This window comes from Cupressus sempervirens, chromosome 4, assembly GCF_028749045.1.
Source record: "Cupressus sempervirens isolate cs-2001-9-10 chromosome 4, ASM2874904v1, whole genome shotgun sequence".
Taxonomy (NCBI): Eukaryota; Viridiplantae; Streptophyta; class Pinopsida; order Cupressales; family Cupressaceae; genus Cupressus; species Cupressus sempervirens.
The window spans coordinates 49,169,294-49,189,049 of record NC_143121.1 but is presented as its reverse complement, the minus strand read 5'-3'; the positions used below and the strand labels follow the sequence as shown (position 1 = coordinate 49,189,049).

The window sequence follows — 19,756 nt, the reverse complement described above, 5'->3', positions numbered from 1 at the left end:
CTAACAAATATTCTATTGACTAAATCAATTATAGAAACTAAAAAATAATATTTAAAGATTTAAAAAAAAAAAGCAAAGTAAACGAAGCTATTATATATATATGAAACCTATTTCAAAGGTTAATTAAAAAAAATTAAACTAATATAAAAAAAAATTAAAATAATTTAAAAACTAAAATCTAAATCAATTTTAAAAATCAAAAGTTAAATGAATAGATCACAACATGAGCTAATGTGGAGATCACAACTAATAAATAGAAAAGGAAAAACAATAGTTTTTTCTTTTGATAGGTAAACGACCGAAGCCTAGGTTATTTATTATTATTATTAAGATTAATTATTATTATGTGTTAATCACAAATAGATTCGAATCAAAGACCTCTCCGATGAGAGGCTCGCAATTTACCGATGCGTTGTAAGCTCTTGCCTGCAAAAAAGAAGAAAAAAGAAAAACAATAGTTAAAAGTGGAGATAACAACTAATAAATTATCAAAACAAGAGTTAAAAGTTGTGGGATTAAAAAAATGGCTAGTAAATAATTAACAAGAAAGATTTTCAATTTTTCGATCAAACTGATAACTTTCCCAACAACTTGCAAATTTTTCATCAAAAAATTAATTTTGCTAAATTAAATTCCACAATTTATTAAAAATTAAATTCTCGTATTCACAGCTTTTTAAATATCTAATGCTATTTTTACAATTTTGTTAACTTCAATAAATTTTAAGTCGTCATACAAGATCAAAAAGGTTAAAAAAATACGGCCATTTAGACCATCAAATTCGAGATCCGATGCAGCTCTCCATTAGATATATTCCGCAGAGCTTTACTAACATATTTTATTAGCTTAAACTTTCTCCTAGTGAGAGAAATCGGACGGACATGGTTGCTAGTAGATCTCGATTATAAAATCTGCGGTGGAAATCCAGGAGAACTTTAACGGAGAGGAGTTCTTTGCAAAAAGCTCATAGCTATTTGATTATGAGCTTTTTGATTCCAACGTCTTTCACTTGTTCCATGTTGTGCTTCGAAGCAGGACGTTTGCGAGTCCTGTTAAAGGGAAGAAATGGAAACGAAGCTTTTTGGGTGCTTGCCTCAGAGTCTATTTCAGTCGCTGGACAAGAGCCAGTCTCTATTTGGTCTTTCCGAAGAATCTCTGCCACCTGCTCCACCACCGGTAGAAGTGCTACTTTCAGAAGTTAGTATTCTTATTTTCTCCGTTATGGGCAATTAATTTCTCAATATTAATGAAGACTGTAATTTGGAGTTCAGTTTCGTTAAATTTGTTTACAGTAGGGTAATGATTTATCGGTGCTAACGAAGCTTGTATTTTGAAGTTCAGGATTATAATAGCTGTATATATCGGGCAGTAGTTATTCAATATTAGCAATGAATATTGTAATTGAAATCTTAGGTTTGTAATCTACATTGTATATTCGCATCTATTCATTTAAGAATTAAATACCTATTTATTTTTTATCATAACTTTTTAAATCACAATTTTGGCTGGTACTCTTCTGCTCAGATGCTATCATTTAGGGGACCTTTTTTGGGTTAGATTCTTCCAGCAATTGCATCTGGTCATATCTGTTAGCCAGGTCACATTCTACATGTGTAAAGACTTTATTTTGGTTCGTCCATTCTCCTTGTGCATTGTTTATAATTTAAATGACACAACTCAGATACATTTCTTTGGCTAGGTTTGTCGAGGATTTGCAACTGACCTCTCTTGTTGGGTGTTAAGATCTATAACCCAGTTGCAGATTAACTGCTCAGCAAATAATTTTTATCTATCTGATTTGTAACTACCAATACTTTGGGTTAATTAACAACAATGAACAACAATGAACAGTGGAAGCATTTACATGAAACAATAATGAATAACCCAAATATAACCAGGAAATCCAGTGTGGGAAAAATCTGCAACCACTCCTTTATTCAACTTCAGGAGCGAGAATCATACAACAGATTACAAGGTTGCCACAACAATTATACAGAGAAAATTTCAGCCTCACAATCTTCTTTCTTTGTCCAAACACTCGCTCTCACCTAATCACCAGCTGGTGCTAATAAAAAACCTTTGTCCTTGCCTCATGCATAAGCTCCATTTATAAGTTTTGACTACAAGAACATTTGTTGAGTTTAACTTCGATAGTTTGACAGCAGGTCTATATTTAGACATTTTACATGAATAATGCCTACTAGAAAGAAACACTGATTTTTACCTAAATTTGGAGAAAAGTAAACTGAAGTTTGAACTTCCTCATGCACACTAAGAAAAGACTCAACATGCAAATAACTTTCAAGCTGTAGAACTCAACGCTTCATTCCCTCTTAGTGAGGGAGGTGTTCTGCAAAACACCCAGCTTATCCTTGAAGTATACAAACTCGCCCTTCATCAAGGCCTTGATCAAGATGTCTGCAACTTGCTAACTTGTTGGAATGTACTGCAACTTCACTATCCCCTTTTTCACACAATCTTTGATGAAGCGGTACTTGATCTCAATGTGCTTGGAGTTGTCATGAAAGACTAGATTCTCAAAGGGTTTATGCAACTCTGATTATCACACTAAAAGATTCGAGGATCTAGCTTCTGATTAAAAAGCCCAACTAAATGTTTCCAAAGCCAGATAGCCTCACATGCAATCATACTAGCTACCATAACTCGGCCTCTGCAAAACTCAATGAATGAAACTGCCTTTTATTTGCCACTGTGCCACGAGATTGCTTCTGATCCCAAACTGAAATTGCACCTGAAGTGCTTTTACTTTTAGCCATATTGCTTGCCCAATCTACATCAGTGAACCCCTCGAGCTTCACTCCATCCTGCTGAATATAACTAGCACATAATCATTTGTGCTTCAGAGATACCTTCAAAACATACTTGGCAGCAACCCAACGTACTTGCTTAAGCTCTACCATAAACTGACTGAGTGAGTTGACTGCAAAACAAATATCTGGCCCGGTGTTGACTAGATATGTAAGAGAGCCAATCAATTGTCTATATAAAGTTGAGTCCACTGCCTCTGGTTTGGAAGCATCAATCTTCTTCCATTTGGTCACAAGTGGCGTGGAAATTGGCTTATAGTCCACCATCTTTAATTACTTCAAGATCTTAGCTGTGTACTTCCCTAGTACAAGGAAGATCTCTCCCTCTGTCTACCACAACTCCAATCTCAAAATGTAATGCATCAACCCCAAGCCCTTTATCTCGAACTCTCTTGCAAGATCTTACTTGTGCTATGAGCTCTTTAGACCCAATGAGAAAAAAGTCATCAATATACAACACCAATATGAGAGGCTCACCCTTCACCTGAATGTAGTACATGTTAAATATGTTAGCTGTGTGAGAAATTGGAATTAATTTGTGTCTATGGATCTATCATGTGTATCTATACATTATTACATTATTATCTATTGCTCATTGATTGTATATATATCATATACATATATACATATAATACTATATATATATATATATATATATATATATATATATATATATATATATATATATATATATATATATATATATATATATATATATATATATATATATATATATATATATATATATCATACATATATAATATTATACATATATATGTATTTTATATTACTAATATAAGTTGAGCATTTTGTAATAACCCGTTGGTATTTATCTTTACCATCTTTATCGAATGGTTTATTATCGGCATTATTGATCCTGGTCTATCAGTGTTGTATGGACATTGTACTTGCCGATTGGACAATCCCGACTAAGGGACATGTCCTCTTCCGCTGCGCTTCAGAGATATACATATAATGCGATGGATATACTCGATCAATCACCAAGGCAATCAAGTATATTCCCATCGCATATAAGCTATAGTGTATTTTTTCAATACATACATAAATAAGACATTAATATGTATAATTTTCTTATTGTATGATCATATCTACCTTAGGAATCTAAAGTCTTTCAATTCATTATATATAGAAATTGAGATTTACACCAATTATATATAAAACTTTACATGGTATTAGAGCCAAATTGGTAGAGAAATCTCAAATTTCATCTTAGTTAAAAAGGGAAGACATAATGACAAACAATGTTAGAGTGGAAGATAGACTTGAAGGTGCATCAAATTTTTTTCTCTTGGAAAACTTGTATTATTATGATTCTTGAAGAATTGGAACTAGAAACCTTCATTGAAGATATTCCAATACCTCAAAATGAATTAGAAAGGCTCACCTGGAAAAGACAGAACCATAAAGCAAGGAAAATTATCGTCGATTTAGTAAAGGATCACATTCTTCCTTCTATATCAGATATCAAAAGTGCATATGAGGTATTTAAGACCATAAAAAATACATTTAAGATAAATAACTCATGTAGATTGATCACCTTAAAAACTCAACTACTGAATACTAAAATGGAAAAAGGAGATTCTGTTCAATCTTATTTCAAGAAAATTTCTGAAATAAAGAAACACTTACCATCTATTGGAAACAAAATAGAAGATCAAGAGATTTCATTAATAGCCCTTAGAGGACTACCAATGTCTTGGGATACATTCATTCAAGTGGTAAGTAGACCTTCAATTCCTACTTTTGATCAGCTAAAAAATGAATGCATATCAAAAGAGTCAAGGTTAATCTCCAAAGGAATCACGTCAAATCAAGAGGGAGAAAATCAAGCTCTTCACACTGTCTCAAATAAACGAAAGAGGAAATTCAATAATAAGAAAAAGAATTTTAGAAATAATGATTACTCCAAAGTTAAGTGTTTCAAGTGTGAGAAGATGGGACACACCTTCAGAAACTGTCCAGAGAGAGAAAAAATACTAGCCTCCCTAGCTGAAACAAAGGAAGATGAAAATCAACTATACTATTCTGCACTTTCAAGTGAAGTAAATTCAAATAAGGAAGCTTGGATTGTAGACAGTGGTGCATCTCGTCACATCTCTGGATTCAGAGATATGTTTGATACATTTGGAATTTATATTACTGAAGGAGTCACAATTGGAGACAACTCCACCTATCCTGTCAAAGGTATTGGGACCTGTTCCATCAAATTAAAAGATGGAGCTACACCTAATCTTAAAGATGTCTTATTTGTACCAGGTATAAAGAGAAATCTAGTTTCAATCTTGAGCCTAACCGATGATGGATATCAAGTCATCTTCAACAAAGACAAAGTACTATACTAGCTTAATAACTCAAATCTAAAAAGAGCTATTATCATAAGGTCCAGAGTTGGAACATTATATAGATTAAGCAATACTCAAAAGCTATCCCTTAGTCATGAAACATCAAATGTTAATGAATTATGGCATAGACGACTTGGGCATCTTGGGTTAAGCTCACTTCCAAATTTAGAAAAGATCACTTCTAGAACCCCTAAACTAGACTTAACCCATATAGGAATTTGCAAAGGGTGTGCTCTAGGGAAAATCATAAAAACCATTCCCCTCTAGTAAACGCAAGTAAAAATTAGTCTTGGAACTAGTCCACTCAAACTTATGTGGACCCATGCCCACACCATCTCTAGGGGGATTCCTTTATTATATATCTTTCATTGATGACTTCTCTAGGAAGACTTGGATCTATTTTTTGAAATTCAAAGAGTCTAATGAAGTACTATCAAAATTCAAAACCTTCAGAGCCTTAGTGGAAAATCAGACCGGCAAAAGGATTAAAACATTAAGATCAGACAATGGAGGTGAATATACATCTAAAATCTTCAAAAGTTTTTGCAATTCTGTTGGGATTAAGAGGGAGTATACCGTACCTTATAATCCTCAACAAAATGGAGTCACAGAAAGAAAAAATAGAACCATCATTGAAGCCACAAAAGCTATGTTACATGATCAAAATATGCACGCTTCATTTTGGGCAGAAGCCTCTAAGACTACTAGTATACATTCAAAACAGATGTCCACATTCAATTCTAAAAAATACCACACCAGAAGAAGTTTTCTCAGGGACTAAACCAGATTTAAGTCATCTTAGAATATTCGGATGTCCAGTCTACATGCACATACCCAAAGAAAAAGGACTAAACTCGAACCTTCTGGAAAGAGAGGTATATTTATAGGATACAGTGAAAATTCCAAGGGTTATAGAATTTACATTCTTGGACAAAGATCAGTTGAAATAAGTAGAGATGTAATTTTTGAAGAATACTCTACTCTAAAACTTTCAACCGGCATAGAAGATGAATTGAATTCAGATGTTGAAGAATCTAGACAAACTGAAACTCAGAGGGAGAACACATCTGAAGGAAGAGAATCAGATATAGCTAATGAGGAAATTACTAATGGGAAGAAAAGACCATTATGGGCAAGGAAGATGTTTGAAGAAAACAATGTAGAACTAGATGAGATCTCAAAAGAAAGCAAGAGAACTCGAAATCAATCATGTTACACTGCTTTGATAACTGAGCTAATTAAAACCAAACCATCAACAATTGAAGAAGCTCTAAATTCACAAGAGTGGAAAGATGCCATGGTGGAAGAATAAAATTCCATACTTCAAAACGATGTCTAGGATATTGTACCTAGACCTAAAGACAAATCAGTTGTATCTTCAAAATGGTTATATAAAATCAAATATGCCGCAGATGGAAGTATTGAAAAACACAAAGCTAGATTTGTTGCTTGAGGGTTTTCTCAGAAAGCTGGCATTGACTATGAAGAAACTTTTGCTCCAGTAGCCCATTACACCTCTGTAAGAACAATCATTGCAATTGCAACATCCAAAGGATGGAAGATTCATTAGATGGATGTAAAACTACATTCCTAAATGGGATCATTAGTGAAGAAGTCTAGATAGAACAACCTGAAGGGTTCACTGTGAAAGATAAAAAGTTGTATGTATGCAAACTCAAGAAAGCACTCTATGGTCTCAAACAAGCCCCTCGAGCTTGGTATGAAAGGATAGACAACTATTTATCCAAACTTGGATACTCAAAGAATGAAGCCGACTCAAACATATACTTCAAAACCTCAAAGGATGAGATCTTAATACTTGTTCTATATGTTGATGATTTACTAATAATAGGAGATGATAAATTGATTGAAAAATGCAAACAAGACCTAATAGCCGAATTTGAGATGAAAGATCTAGGGTTACTACACTACTTCTTGGGACTAGAAGTTAGTCAAAAAAAAGACTACAATTTCTTACATCAAGGAAAGTATACTCAAGATATTCTGACTAGGTTCGGAATGATGGATAGTAAGCCCTTATCTACTTTGATGGAAACAAACTTGCACAAATTGAAAGAAGAAGCTATAAACTTTGAGGACATTGATCCTACTCTCTTCAGATAGATCATTGGATCACTTATGTATCTTGTAAATACCAAACTGGACATATGCTATGCTACCAATGTCTTGAGTCATTTCGTGTGTAAATCTAAGAAAATTCACTTAATGGCTGCCAAACACATCTTGAGATACTTACGAGGAACTATTGGTTTTGGTTTAAAGTATAAAAATGTTGAGATAAATCTTGAAGGGTATACCGACTCGGATTGGGGAGGTTGCTCCTCAAATCGTAAAAGCACTATAGGTTGTTGTTTCAATCTTGGGTCAGCAATGATATCTTGGTTTAGTAGAATACAACCAGTTGTTGCCTTAAGTTCTACTGAAGCTGAGTATGTAGCTGCCTCCATGGGAGTACGTGAAGCAATTTGGCTAAGGAAACTATTATTTGGGTTATTTGGAAAACCTCTAAATCCTACAGTGATTCATTGTGATAATCAGAGTTGTATCAAACTTTCTGCAAATCCAGTTTTCCACATTTGATCAAAGCATAATGAGACTCCTTATCACTATATAAGAGATATGGTTGGCAGAGATGGTATTAAATTAAGTTACATCATTACAAATGAGCAAAATGCTGATATTTTTACCAAGCCTCTTGCAAAGTTGAAACTTGTGTACTTCAGAGGTAAACTTGGTATGACATTGTTGTAAATGCATTTATTAAACTATCATATTCATGAATATAAAATTTGCTTGCAAGCTTGTGTTGTGAAAGGTGACGATCTTTCTAGTGTTCTGATCCTATTATAAAGTGACGACTTTATTTATAGTTGATCTGTTTTCAAACAGAAATGTTTGAAGTTAAGGTTATCCTTGTTCTTCGGGCCGGATTTTGCCAGACACATTGATAACCTTCATGGTTCTTCGGGCCGGATTTTGCCGAACACCATGAAAATCCATTGTGTTTTGATTCTTGGGTTAAACCTTACCAAACACTATGATGATAACACTTTATTGTGTAAGTTGTTTTTTTATTTTCTTTCAATTTCCCTTTTGCTAAAGAGGGAGTGTTAAATATGTTAGCCATGTGAGAAATTGGAATTAATTTGTGTCTTTAGATCTATCATGTGTATCTATACGTTATTACATTATTATCTATTGCTTATTGATTGTATATATATCATATACATATATACATATAATATTATATATATATATATATATATATAATATCATACATATATAATATTATACATATATATGTATTTTATATTACTAATATAAGTCGAGCATTTTGTAATAACCCTTTGGTATTTATCTTTACCACCTTTATCGAATGATTTGTTATCGGCATTATTGATCCTGGTCTGTCGGCGCTGTATGCACATTATACTTGCTGATTGGACAGTCCCGACTAAGGGACATGTCCTCTTCCGCTGCGCTTCAGAGATATACATATAATGCGATGGATATACTCAATCAATCACCAAGGCAATCAAGTATATTCCCATCACATATAAGCTATAGTGTATTTTTTCAATACATACGTAAACAAGACATTAATATATATAATTTTCTTATTGTATGATCATATCTACCTTAGGAATCTAAAGTCTTTCAATTCACTATATATAGAAATTGAGATTTACACCAATTATATATAAAAATTTACAGTACAAACTTGGATTTGTCTCACTCTTGGTGAAGCTCAAGCTTTGTAAGTAACTATCAATACATGCATACCACACCCTGGGAGCTTGCTTGAGGCAATACAATGACCTTGGGCAATGCTATCTGAAATAATCCTATCAGATTGCATTGAAATCAGAAATAGACGAAGATTTGGAATCCAAAGACCTGTAACTCTTGATTTTAGAAATCTTAGACCACTAGGAACAAGCTTCTTTTGGGTGACCTATGCCTGGTATATGTTGGTTTTGGGCGACCTATATCTACAAGAGCTAAAAATAGAGATTTCAGATGTGTGACGGAAACTATTTTTTTGTATCTTTTTCTAATTGACAATTTTGTAAACCTGCACCTGCACACAAGAAAAAAGGGGGAAATTATTTGTGGAAGGGGGCTTGTCTTGGTCAAGCACTCGTTTAGGAACTAACCTTGAAAAAAAGAAGTAAAGCATAGAAAACAAGATAAATGTTAGTATTCACCTTGCTTGCCAAATGCTCGTGGATGGATGCAGATCCACTATCGACAAAGATGTCCACTTGCTTGCATGTTGAAATGTAGATGAAGTAAAATGTAGGATGTCTTCACTTATACAATAGATAAACTCTTGTCATGAATCATTGATCTTGAATTATTATTATCCAACTAAATGGTAAATTATTTGTTGTATCAACAAATGATCAAAGAGGCCCATTAATGGGCCTTCAAGCATTAATCCTCGACAAAGGAAGGAAAGGTGTTTTTGGCAACCACCAAAGGAAGGATGGATAAAAATAAATTTTGATGGGGCTGCCCGAAGAAACTCGGGTATGTCAGGATGTGGATGTATAGCAAGGGATCATGAAGGTAATTCAGTAGCTCTGGTTGCTAAAAGATTAAGGGATGGGACCAACAATGTGGCAGAATGCGAAGCAACAAAAGAGGCTGTAGTGTTAGGAGTCAAACTGGGTATTGGGTGAGTGCACCTGGAAGGAGATTCATAGATAATCTTAAATGGGATCAAGAAAGGCAAATTGAAGTCTTGGCATCTTGATAAGCACATTAGCCAGATAAAGTGTTTGCTGAAGGAGTTTGAGGACTTTAGGATATCCCGTGTATATAGGTAGATGAATAAGGTGGCAGATAAGTTGGCCAACCTAGGAGCGAATGCCCCCTTTGGGGAACAGAATGACATTTTTGAAGACATTAAGCTTCTTAAATTCAACTAAGGCTGGTGTGTTTTAGTGGCACTATGTTCATATGCCTCCTTAATGGATTAATTTCTAATTATTACCCCCGATATCAAGGACACTCATGAGCAAGTAATCCTTTGTGCATGACAAAGGATCCGCATTCATTAAGATCTCGAATTGTGAGCTTCTAGATCTTTCGTGGGAGAGTTTTAAAGAAGGGAGGGGTTTCTTTTTTGTGCAAGAAATTTAGCAGAGCTTTTTGAGATGGAGGCCAACTTTGCATTGGAGTTAGACAATCAGACCCAAGCTTACGATGGGAAGATCATAGTGAGGCGCTTGAAGAATTTATTCCTCATTGAAGACCAAGATTTCATGAGTGGCATCATGGAGATGTTTGGCCCAGAATAATTGGACTCCTATTGGAGGAGAAGGTCCAATCTGGACATCGTTTTCCTCTTTGTGGCCTTGGCTTTGCTAGTCGAAGAGTCAAAAGAGGAAGTGCGCAAGGTCATTGCTGTGTGTATTGACCCGCAATGGCTGCTGGGAGTAGACGAGGTCATTGATAGAGCTGAGCTGGGTGTAGGGCTGGATATGGGGCAGGAACCTTGGAGGCTGATTGGAGGTGGGGATACTTCGCTGCAATTCCTAGTTGTGTGGTTGTCTACAACTTCTCGTGGGGAACCCATGCCAAAAGCGACTGAAGGGTGGAGGAAGGTGATTCACTTTCTACAGGAAAAGATCTGGGTGCTGGATGACGGGAAGAAGGGCTTTATGAAGACGACACCAAGGAAAAGTGTGCGACCACTTGGAGAGCCGTTGAGATACTAGCTAGGCAAGGAAAGATGTGAGGCTGCTGGGGAATCCATGTGAGCAGGCATGTCGGTCGATGTGTCTTTGGCAAGGGAGGCGGGAATGAGCCGTTCTGGCAAGAAGCGACGATTTGTGGAGGATGACCTCTCCATGCCGAATTTCACTATGGAGGAGGCTGCAACTTGGTGAATGGGCAGGATCTTTTTCTGGATGAATGGTTGCTTTCCCAGTTTTTGTGTTTACATAATGTAATGGGATGGGTTTTGTTTGTAGGTGTTAATGCCTTTTGTTTATAGTATGTATTAACTCTTTTGTTATCGGGGTTTTTTTATGAGGACTTTTATAGTGTCCACTTAACACCATGGCACACTATTGTAAGAATCATCTTTATAATCAATAAAAAAAATGTTACCTATCAAATAAAAGAAATGATCAAAGAGATCATTATAAATAATTTACAATAGGCACAAAACAAGAAGCTTGTAATAGGAAACTGAAGAAGATCATAGAAACAATCTTATCTACCTAATTTACATATTATATTAAAGTAATATAATAATATTTTAATACTCTCCCTTAATGGTCAATTTGTCAACAATGCCAAGCTGTCCCCTAAATTTAACAAACTTATAGAGGCTTGGTGAGAATGTTTGCAGTTTGATCTGTTGTTGGAACATACTGCAAGTGAACTCTCTGTCTTGTCTTCAACTTATTACGATAATAGATAAATGTCTATTATTAGTTAATGGTAATCTATTTGTAATCTATTGTAAATATTAGAATGTTTCTAATATTTAGTTAGCTGTAGATAATTGTTAGTTTTCTCTTAGCTAGAATAGATAGTTTCTATTCTTTACGATTCCATTCTTTTGTAAATATAGACCTCTTAGTCTCTATTAATAACAAGCAAATATTTTCCAATTACTTAGTAATATGGTATCAGAGCCAATACTCTAAATTTTTTCGAAAATAATTATAATTTCTTGGTTGAAATTATCTGCCTTTTATTTTCGAAATTATTTACATGCATATTTGCTTCCAACTCTCTCTATAATCCGACTAGGGTTTCCATTCTGAGAGATCTGAATCTGCCGACTTCTGGTTTGGTTCTGCAACCCATTTCTGTCCAGATCCATTTGTTTTTTCTACACATTTCTGCCATTTTTTGTGGTTTTTTTGCAGTTGGGCCCATTTTTGTTCAAAACCCTGATTTTTTGTACCGGATCAATTTTTTTTTTACAAATTTATGGTGGGTTTTTTGAGATCTCAACTGGGTTACCATCTATTTTTTCTGGGGGCCTCAATTTTTGAGCCAACGGATCCAGAAATTGACAATATATTCTTTTTGGGTTTTTTGATCTCTCTTATGGGTCATCGTTCAATTTTTTTGGGTCTTTTGTTTTTTTGCCTCGAACAATGTGCTTTTATAGATTTTCACATTTGTTTGTTGAAAAGCATGCTATGGCATCATTGATTAATATTCTGCTCGAGAGCAATTCAAAATTCAATGGTCGGAATTATGGCACTTGGAACTAGCAGATCATAGCAATTTTTGAATATTGGAAGATCAAATTGTTCTGGGTGTTACGAAGTGTCCGACTGCCCCTGGTACTAATCAACATAAATGGGATCTGAATAATTGGGAGACGATAATGCTTCTCAAATTACCTGTAGCTGATGATCAACTTTCTCTGATTCCATCCAGCAAGACAACTGCGGAGATATGGGCACATCTCAAAGGTCTTCATGAGTCTTCTGACAAAAGAACTTTCTTCTTGAAGAACACTATGTTTTCTATTATCATGGATGAGTGAACCTCGCTGTAGGCTCCCCTGAATAGGATTTAGGAAATCCGTGATCAGTTGCTTGCAATCGGCTTGAGGACAATGTGGTTATCACTCTTTGGAGTTTACCAAAGTCCGATTAGCATTTTATCGAGCCTCTCAACATCATGTCTTTTGGTGTTGATCTGAAGTTCATTGATCTCTGCACACTTTTGCTCCAGCAAGATCAGTGGAAACAACAGTTTGGTAACAGTTCCAGCTCCACCTCCACAAAGAAAGCCTTTGCAGCTAAATTCTTTCAGAAGGATAAAGGTTAGTCTCAACAATCTTCTCAGCAGAAGTCCTTTGCTCCAGCTTTAGAAGGCTCCTGGAAGAAGAACATTCAATGCAACTTGATGGAGCCCAAATTCTAGTCTCCATTTTTGCACACTCTCCTATCACTTCGTTATCCATGTCATGTCAGCCAATGGAAGCGTTATGGTTATTATGGTTAATCAGAAAGATGTAACCAGGATATGCCTATGTTTGAAATATATATTCAAGTCCATGATTAAACTAATACAAAGAAAAGTAATAATACTGATGTGAAGGCTAATAAGAGGAGTGAATAGAGCAAACAAATAGAACCAATACATCCTCTGTTATCCACTATAGTTTCAGAAATCTGAGATGGAATATTAGTTTCATGGAGCTTATCAGAAATCTATATCCTTTCAAACAGTCTTTAGGAAAAGCTTACTAGAAAATCCTTTCTTTGTGCGGCATAGCATAATGTTGCAAATTGAGTTGTTTGTCATTTGAACCAAAGTTACAGTACTGGATTATTGTAACACTCTAAATAGTTTATAAGCATCATCTAATCTGCCAGTTATGTTCAAACCATCAACAAGTAACCCATAAGTTATTAGGAACATTTATCCCTGAATGTTTTAAATTTGGACTGTTGATATATATGATGATTCTGCCAGTAACAAAATATTCAGCGATATATATAAAGCAAAAATCATTGATCCATTAGCAAGAAAGAAACCTGATGGTAAAGGAAGTGACTTGGTTTTCCAATCACGTCAATATCAATTTTGTGTTCATCAGCGAACAGTATTGAATAGTATTGGCAATCATTATTAAACGTATAATATCCAGTAAATGAAAAGGAATCTCCAAATGTTTGAAGATAACCGGCAACAATGAATGTTCTGGAATTGACAGTATGCCGTCAAGAATATATCATTATCTGAATAGAGCCCTGCCACCCTTTGCACAAGTGTATGAATCAAGAATACAAAATACAATGGATGGTATAAATGATTATGAAACAGAGAAGGTGACGTGATTAAAAGTTTATAGATGATTATTGTGGCAAAGTATTTGTTCCATCAATAGTAAAGACAGATATCCAGTCTCAGAACCGGTGTTTGAAGAATTAATATATTGTGACTTCATGTTATAAATTGGGTTGAGCACATGACTGGACATTTCCCTATGTCGTGAGTCCTATGATAATCCACTACTGGATTACTTAGTGCAAATCAAATATTCAAATCAAACAGATGTTGTCAAACATATTGAAGGGATGCACATATGATATTGGGAGCAATGTATTTTTGAAATGATATGTTTTTGGACATACAAAATGATGAAGAACAATTCATGATTCAAATAAAAACAAATCTAGCGCCATGGAGGATATCAGTATGTATGCAAAGATATAAATATATCACAATGGGGTCTAGTATTTCTATGTTGAAGAAAACAACACATTTTTGAGTATGAGTGAAACCGCACAAGGAACAGGAGAACTTCTGAACTGAATGCGTACACAGAGATGAGGAGTTATAAAGTTCAAGGAGACGGAAATATACTGCACATGTTTATATCGGGAAAATATTTGAGGGAAATGATTGTATTAAGCCAAGCTAAATTAAAAGAACTTTACTACTGAAATGGTGTAATTATTTATTTTTAATAATGTGACTATTCACTTTGAAAAGTCATATCTCTATATTTTTAAGATATAAATAAGGAGACATTCATTTGTAAGAAGACATATTTGGACATTCACAAGAAGTATTTTATATTATTTTATATGGAGGGATAAGGAGCTTAATATGACTTTATAATAGAAATTCAATTATTTTATTTTTTATAATAAAATAAAAAGTCCTTTGTTTATCTCTAAATGGCATGGAGATTTAAACTGCAGATGAATTGTCCTTTGTAATTATTATTTGGAATTCTGTATACAATTTAAATGTCAGATAAGTGGACATGGTCATTTAGCATTTAAATTCGATCATCACAGATAGTGTGAAATATTAAATTGTTTTTGTATCTGTGTCTAGTTTGCCTCCCTACCAGAGGAGTTAAAATTCAAGCTGGACTAATTTAAGATTGCATAATATTTGATTTGTCGCATCTTGATTATTTAATTGTTGGCAGTATAAGTGCATAAGAACTTTATGAAGTTGTACGTGAAAATTCACTGAAGTTGACTCTATTGCCCGAATGAGCAGAGGCACTGGTCTTTCTATTATTGAAGTCCGAAAATCTATATGTTCCTCCTACAAGCATCAAATTCATTATTATTCAATTATACAAAACATTCAAACACTCAGCATCCGGTCTTCATTTTAATTGAGTTCGAGGACTTTGCCACCCAGAGAACTCAGAAGCTTAAATTCACTATAGAAAAGCCTTGAACCAGATAGTCAGCATTTGAGGTGAAGGTTTACTTGCCTGGGTGTAGCGGAGCCTGAAGTGCAAGGGAATCAAGAAGTATTCCCGTTCGTTGGCCATAATTGATTGAGAAGTCCTATTGGAGAAGTGGCAAGCTCTTGGATTTCCAATCTGCAGTTTTGGGAACCAACACAACTATTGCCACAAGTTTGGTCACATGAAGGTTGAATGTCGGAAATGCTTAGCTGCCCTATCTAAGCAATTAGGTTTGTAGCCCAAAGCGAACACTGTAGAGCACATTGAGCAGACCAAATCTACCTCTTATACCTTCATGGCTCAAAGACCAACAGATCATGTGAAATCGTCTTCTTGTTGCATTGATTCAGATGCCTCTCATCACTTCACCCACCGTAGAGATTGGTTCACTGACTACTAGCCTTACATAGATTCTATTATTTTTGGTGCTGGAGAAGAGTACACTGTTGTCGTCACTTCACCCATGGCAGAGACTGGTTCATTGACTACCAACCTTACACAGATTCTGTTATTTTTGGTGGCGGAGAAGAGTACACCGTTGTCGGTAAAGGCAACATTTAGATTCAATCTGTTGGTAGGAATCTCAATTTCTTCGATGTGTACTATGTTCTAGGGATGGAACTAAATCTACTCTTAGTTAGTCAGTTGCTACGACATTATCCAGACTTGGATGTTACCTTCAGTTCACATTAGTGTACTATGATTCAGTCTATTGTTGTAGTGGGTATTGAGGATCATGGTCTTTTCCGACTTACTAATTCTGGTGATTCTCAAGACTTAGCTATGGCTGCTCGATAGTCTTTTGTTAGCACACTTTGGCATCAACGGAATGGGCACTTAAATGTGCATTATTTCTCTCAGCTTGCTCAGGAAGAGCTTGTCCTCGGTCAGCCAGAGATTCAGACTCAGCAGCTTGGAGTTTGTGATGCATGCTAGGCTGGGAAGCAACATCACACACACCTTTTACCTGTGGCAATTCATGGTGAGCTTCTTAGGTACTTCAACTTGTTCATGCCGATATCTGCAACCCTATGGCCACTCCTTCTATTCTTGGGTCTAGGTATTTTCTATTGTTTGTTGATGATTTCAGTAGAAAAATGTGGGTGTATTTTCTTAAAAAGAAATCAGATGCATTTCCTGTATTTCAAAAGTTTAAATGTTTAGTTGAAAAAGAGTCTAGGAAATCTATTATTACACTTAGATCAGACAATGAGGGGGAATTTTGTTCTAATGAATTCTCTAGCTTCTTGGATACTCATGGCATCAAGCCCCAGTTAACCACACACCACACACCACAACTAAACAGTGTAGTTGAATGTCAGAATAGAACAATCATCGAAATGGCTCGAACCATGCTCAAACACAAACATGTTCCGAAGAAGTTCTGTGCAAAAGTAGTCAACATTGCAGTTTATCTTTTGAATTGGTCACCCACAGTGGCGGTCAAAGGTAAAACTTTGGAAGAGGCTTGGTCAGGTTGCAAGCCCATAATCAGTCACTTAAAGGTTTGGTCCTTGATGCGTCACGCACCAAGTTGGCTGCCAAGTGTCGGAAACTCATGCTTGCTCGATATAGTAGTCTTCACAAAGATTATCGCTTGATTGACATTGAGACATTTTGTCTCTTGTAGAGTCTTGATATAGTCTTTGATGAACAATGAGGACCATTCATGCCTGTTTCTCCTGTTCTTGATCCAGTAGACCAGCCTATGAAGGCGCATGATTTGGGAGTTAGGCTTCCATTAAGTCCACCTGATTGGAGTGCTCTAGTAGCTCTTGTAGCTCTAGTTATACCAATGATCCCTATACATACACCTCCAACTTTTCCTGTAGGATCGCCTCGATTTGTAGATGCTTCACCTGAGTTTGATCCAGATTCTTCTGATGAGGAACCTAATTACCAAGCATCTCTTGATCCTAATGTTGGTCACTCTCCTCTTCAGCCTAAGTGGTGGGCTAAGACACTTGCTAATCTTTGTGATGATGAGCTCATTGATGGGAGAATTGCTTGGAAAAAGAGCAAACCTATGGAGTTTGCTAACTTTTCTCTCATAGCCAACATTCATAGTGTGTTTGAACCTCAAACATATTCCGAGGCTAAAGGAATTCCAGAGTGGGAACAGGCCATGACATTTGAATACCAGAGCCTGCTAAAGAATAACACTTGGGTCTTTTCTGATCTTTTACCAGGGAAGAAACCCATTGGCTACAAATGGGTTTACAAAATCAAATACAAATCTGATGGTACTTTGGATAAGTACAAAGCTCGTTTAGTTGCAAAGGGATTTTCTCAGCATCAGGGCATTGATTATGAGACCTTTTCTCCTACTGCAAAGATGAGCACAATTAGATTAGTCCTAGCCATGGTGATATTGTTTAGTTGGAAGGTCCATCAGATGGATGTCAAGAGTGCTTTCCTGAATGGTGATCTCTACAAAGAGGTCTACATGATGCAACCTCCTAGTTTCAAGGTTATTGGTAAAGACCATCAAGTTCACCATCAGGTTGGTGAAAGCTCTCTATGGCTTGAAGCGGGCCCCTTGGGCATGGTACATGAAAATTGATAAGTACCTTAGTGATCGAGGCTTCTAGAGGAGTTCTTTAGACTCAATTTGTACATCAAGACTGTTGATAGTGACATCATCCTTTTGGTTACTTATGTGGATGATTTGATTATTGCTGGCAGTTCGACATCTTTGATTCAGGTAACCAAACAGAATTTATGCCAGTCTTTTGATATGACTGACCTTGGGCTCATGCATTATTGCCTAGGTGTTGAGGTTTGGCAATAATCTTCTGGTATATTCATCTCTCAGTCCAAATATGCCAGGGCTCTGTTAGACAAATTCCGTATGCAGGATTGCAAGCCTGCATCTACACCCATGGAGAAAGGTCTCAAGTTATCCACAAAGTTTGATTCTTCTCTCGTTGATGATACTGCATATAGGCAACTAGTAGGCAACCTCATCTACCTCTGTGCTACTAGCCTTGAAATCAGTTTCGCAGTTAGCTACATCTCACGCTTTATGACAGCTCCCAAGGCTGATCACTGGATGACCGCAAAGCGTGTGCTTCGTTATGTGAAGGGCACTTCAGATAATGGACTTCTTTACTCTCGAAGTTCTAATCCTAGACTCAGTGGGTTCACAGATTCAGATTGGGCAGATTCTATTGACGATAAAAAGTCAACTTCTGGATATGTGTTTAGTTTGGGATCTGATGCCATCACATGGACCAGTAAGAAGCAGCAGGTAGTTTCTCTCTCCTCTTCAAAGGCCGAATACAGAGGGATTGTTAAGGTAGGATGTGAAGCTGTTTGGATTCGTCGGATGTCTGAGGATATGAAAATGTCACTAGTAGGACTGACTACTCTATTTGTTGACAACGAAGGCATTATCAAGTTAGCCTGAAATCCAGTTTTCCATGAATGAACCAAGCATGTTGATGTTCATTGTCTCTACATACGACAGCTGGTTGAAGACGAGACAATAGATTTGTAGTATGTTCCTACCACAGATCAGACTACAGACATTCTCACAAAGGCTCTTGGTCCTAATAAGTTTGTCAAATTCAAAGGACAACTTGGTTTTGTGGATAGATTAACCATTAAGGGAGGGTATTACGATAATAGATAAATGTCTATGATTAATTAATGGTAATCTATTTGTAATCCATTTTAAATATTAGAATGTTTCTAATATTTAGTTAGTTGTAGATAACTGTTAGTTTTCTCTTAACTAGAATAGAAAGTTTCTATTCTTTACCATCGTATCCTAGGGAAACATCGTTCCATTCTGTTGTATATATAGACCTCTCAGTCTCTGTTAATAACAAGCAAATATTTTCCAATTACTTCGTAATACAACCAACTACGATTGTAATGACAATGAACATCCATATGTTTGGTTTTTGCATGAAAGATCAGGTTCTTGGAAAATTTGAGAACTCCTTGATTATCTAAGAGCAAGGGAAACATACCTACTAGAGATAAATGCATATCCGAAAGCATTTGATGAAGCTTAAACTACCTCACAAGCTACCTAAACAACTCCTCAATACTCCGCTTCTTTGGAGGAGAGTGATGCTGCATGCTACGTTTTACTAGTCTAGGTGATTGCACTAGATCCCAAACCAAACACATATCTAGAGGTTGACATCATATCATCAATTGAACCTTCCCAATCTGAATCTGTGAACCCATTGAGTCTGGATTCATGACTCCTAATGTAAACAAGTCCATAATTAGAGGTACCCTTTACATAACTTAGCACACACTTCATTGCTACCCAATGCTCAACCTTAGGGGCTATCATGAAGCATGAAATGAAGCTCACTACAAAA

The 19,756-nt window shown here is 35.8% G+C and overlaps 1 protein-coding gene across 1 annotated transcript in view; it reads left to right on the top strand.

Moving 5' to 3' along the window:
- The first annotated feature begins 1,007 nt into the window (after nt 1-1,007).
- Nucleotides 1,008-19,756, top strand: part of LOC149559871 (Putative methyltransferase family protein) — a 124,002-nt gene continuing 105,253 nt past the window's right edge. The window contains exon 1 of the mRNA XM_089824337.1: nt 1,008-1,197. Coding sequence (XP_089680463.1) covers nt 1,066-1,197 — 132 coding nt within the window. The 5' untranslated portion in view covers nt 1,008-1,065. The remainder of the gene's footprint in view (nt 1,198-19,756) is intronic.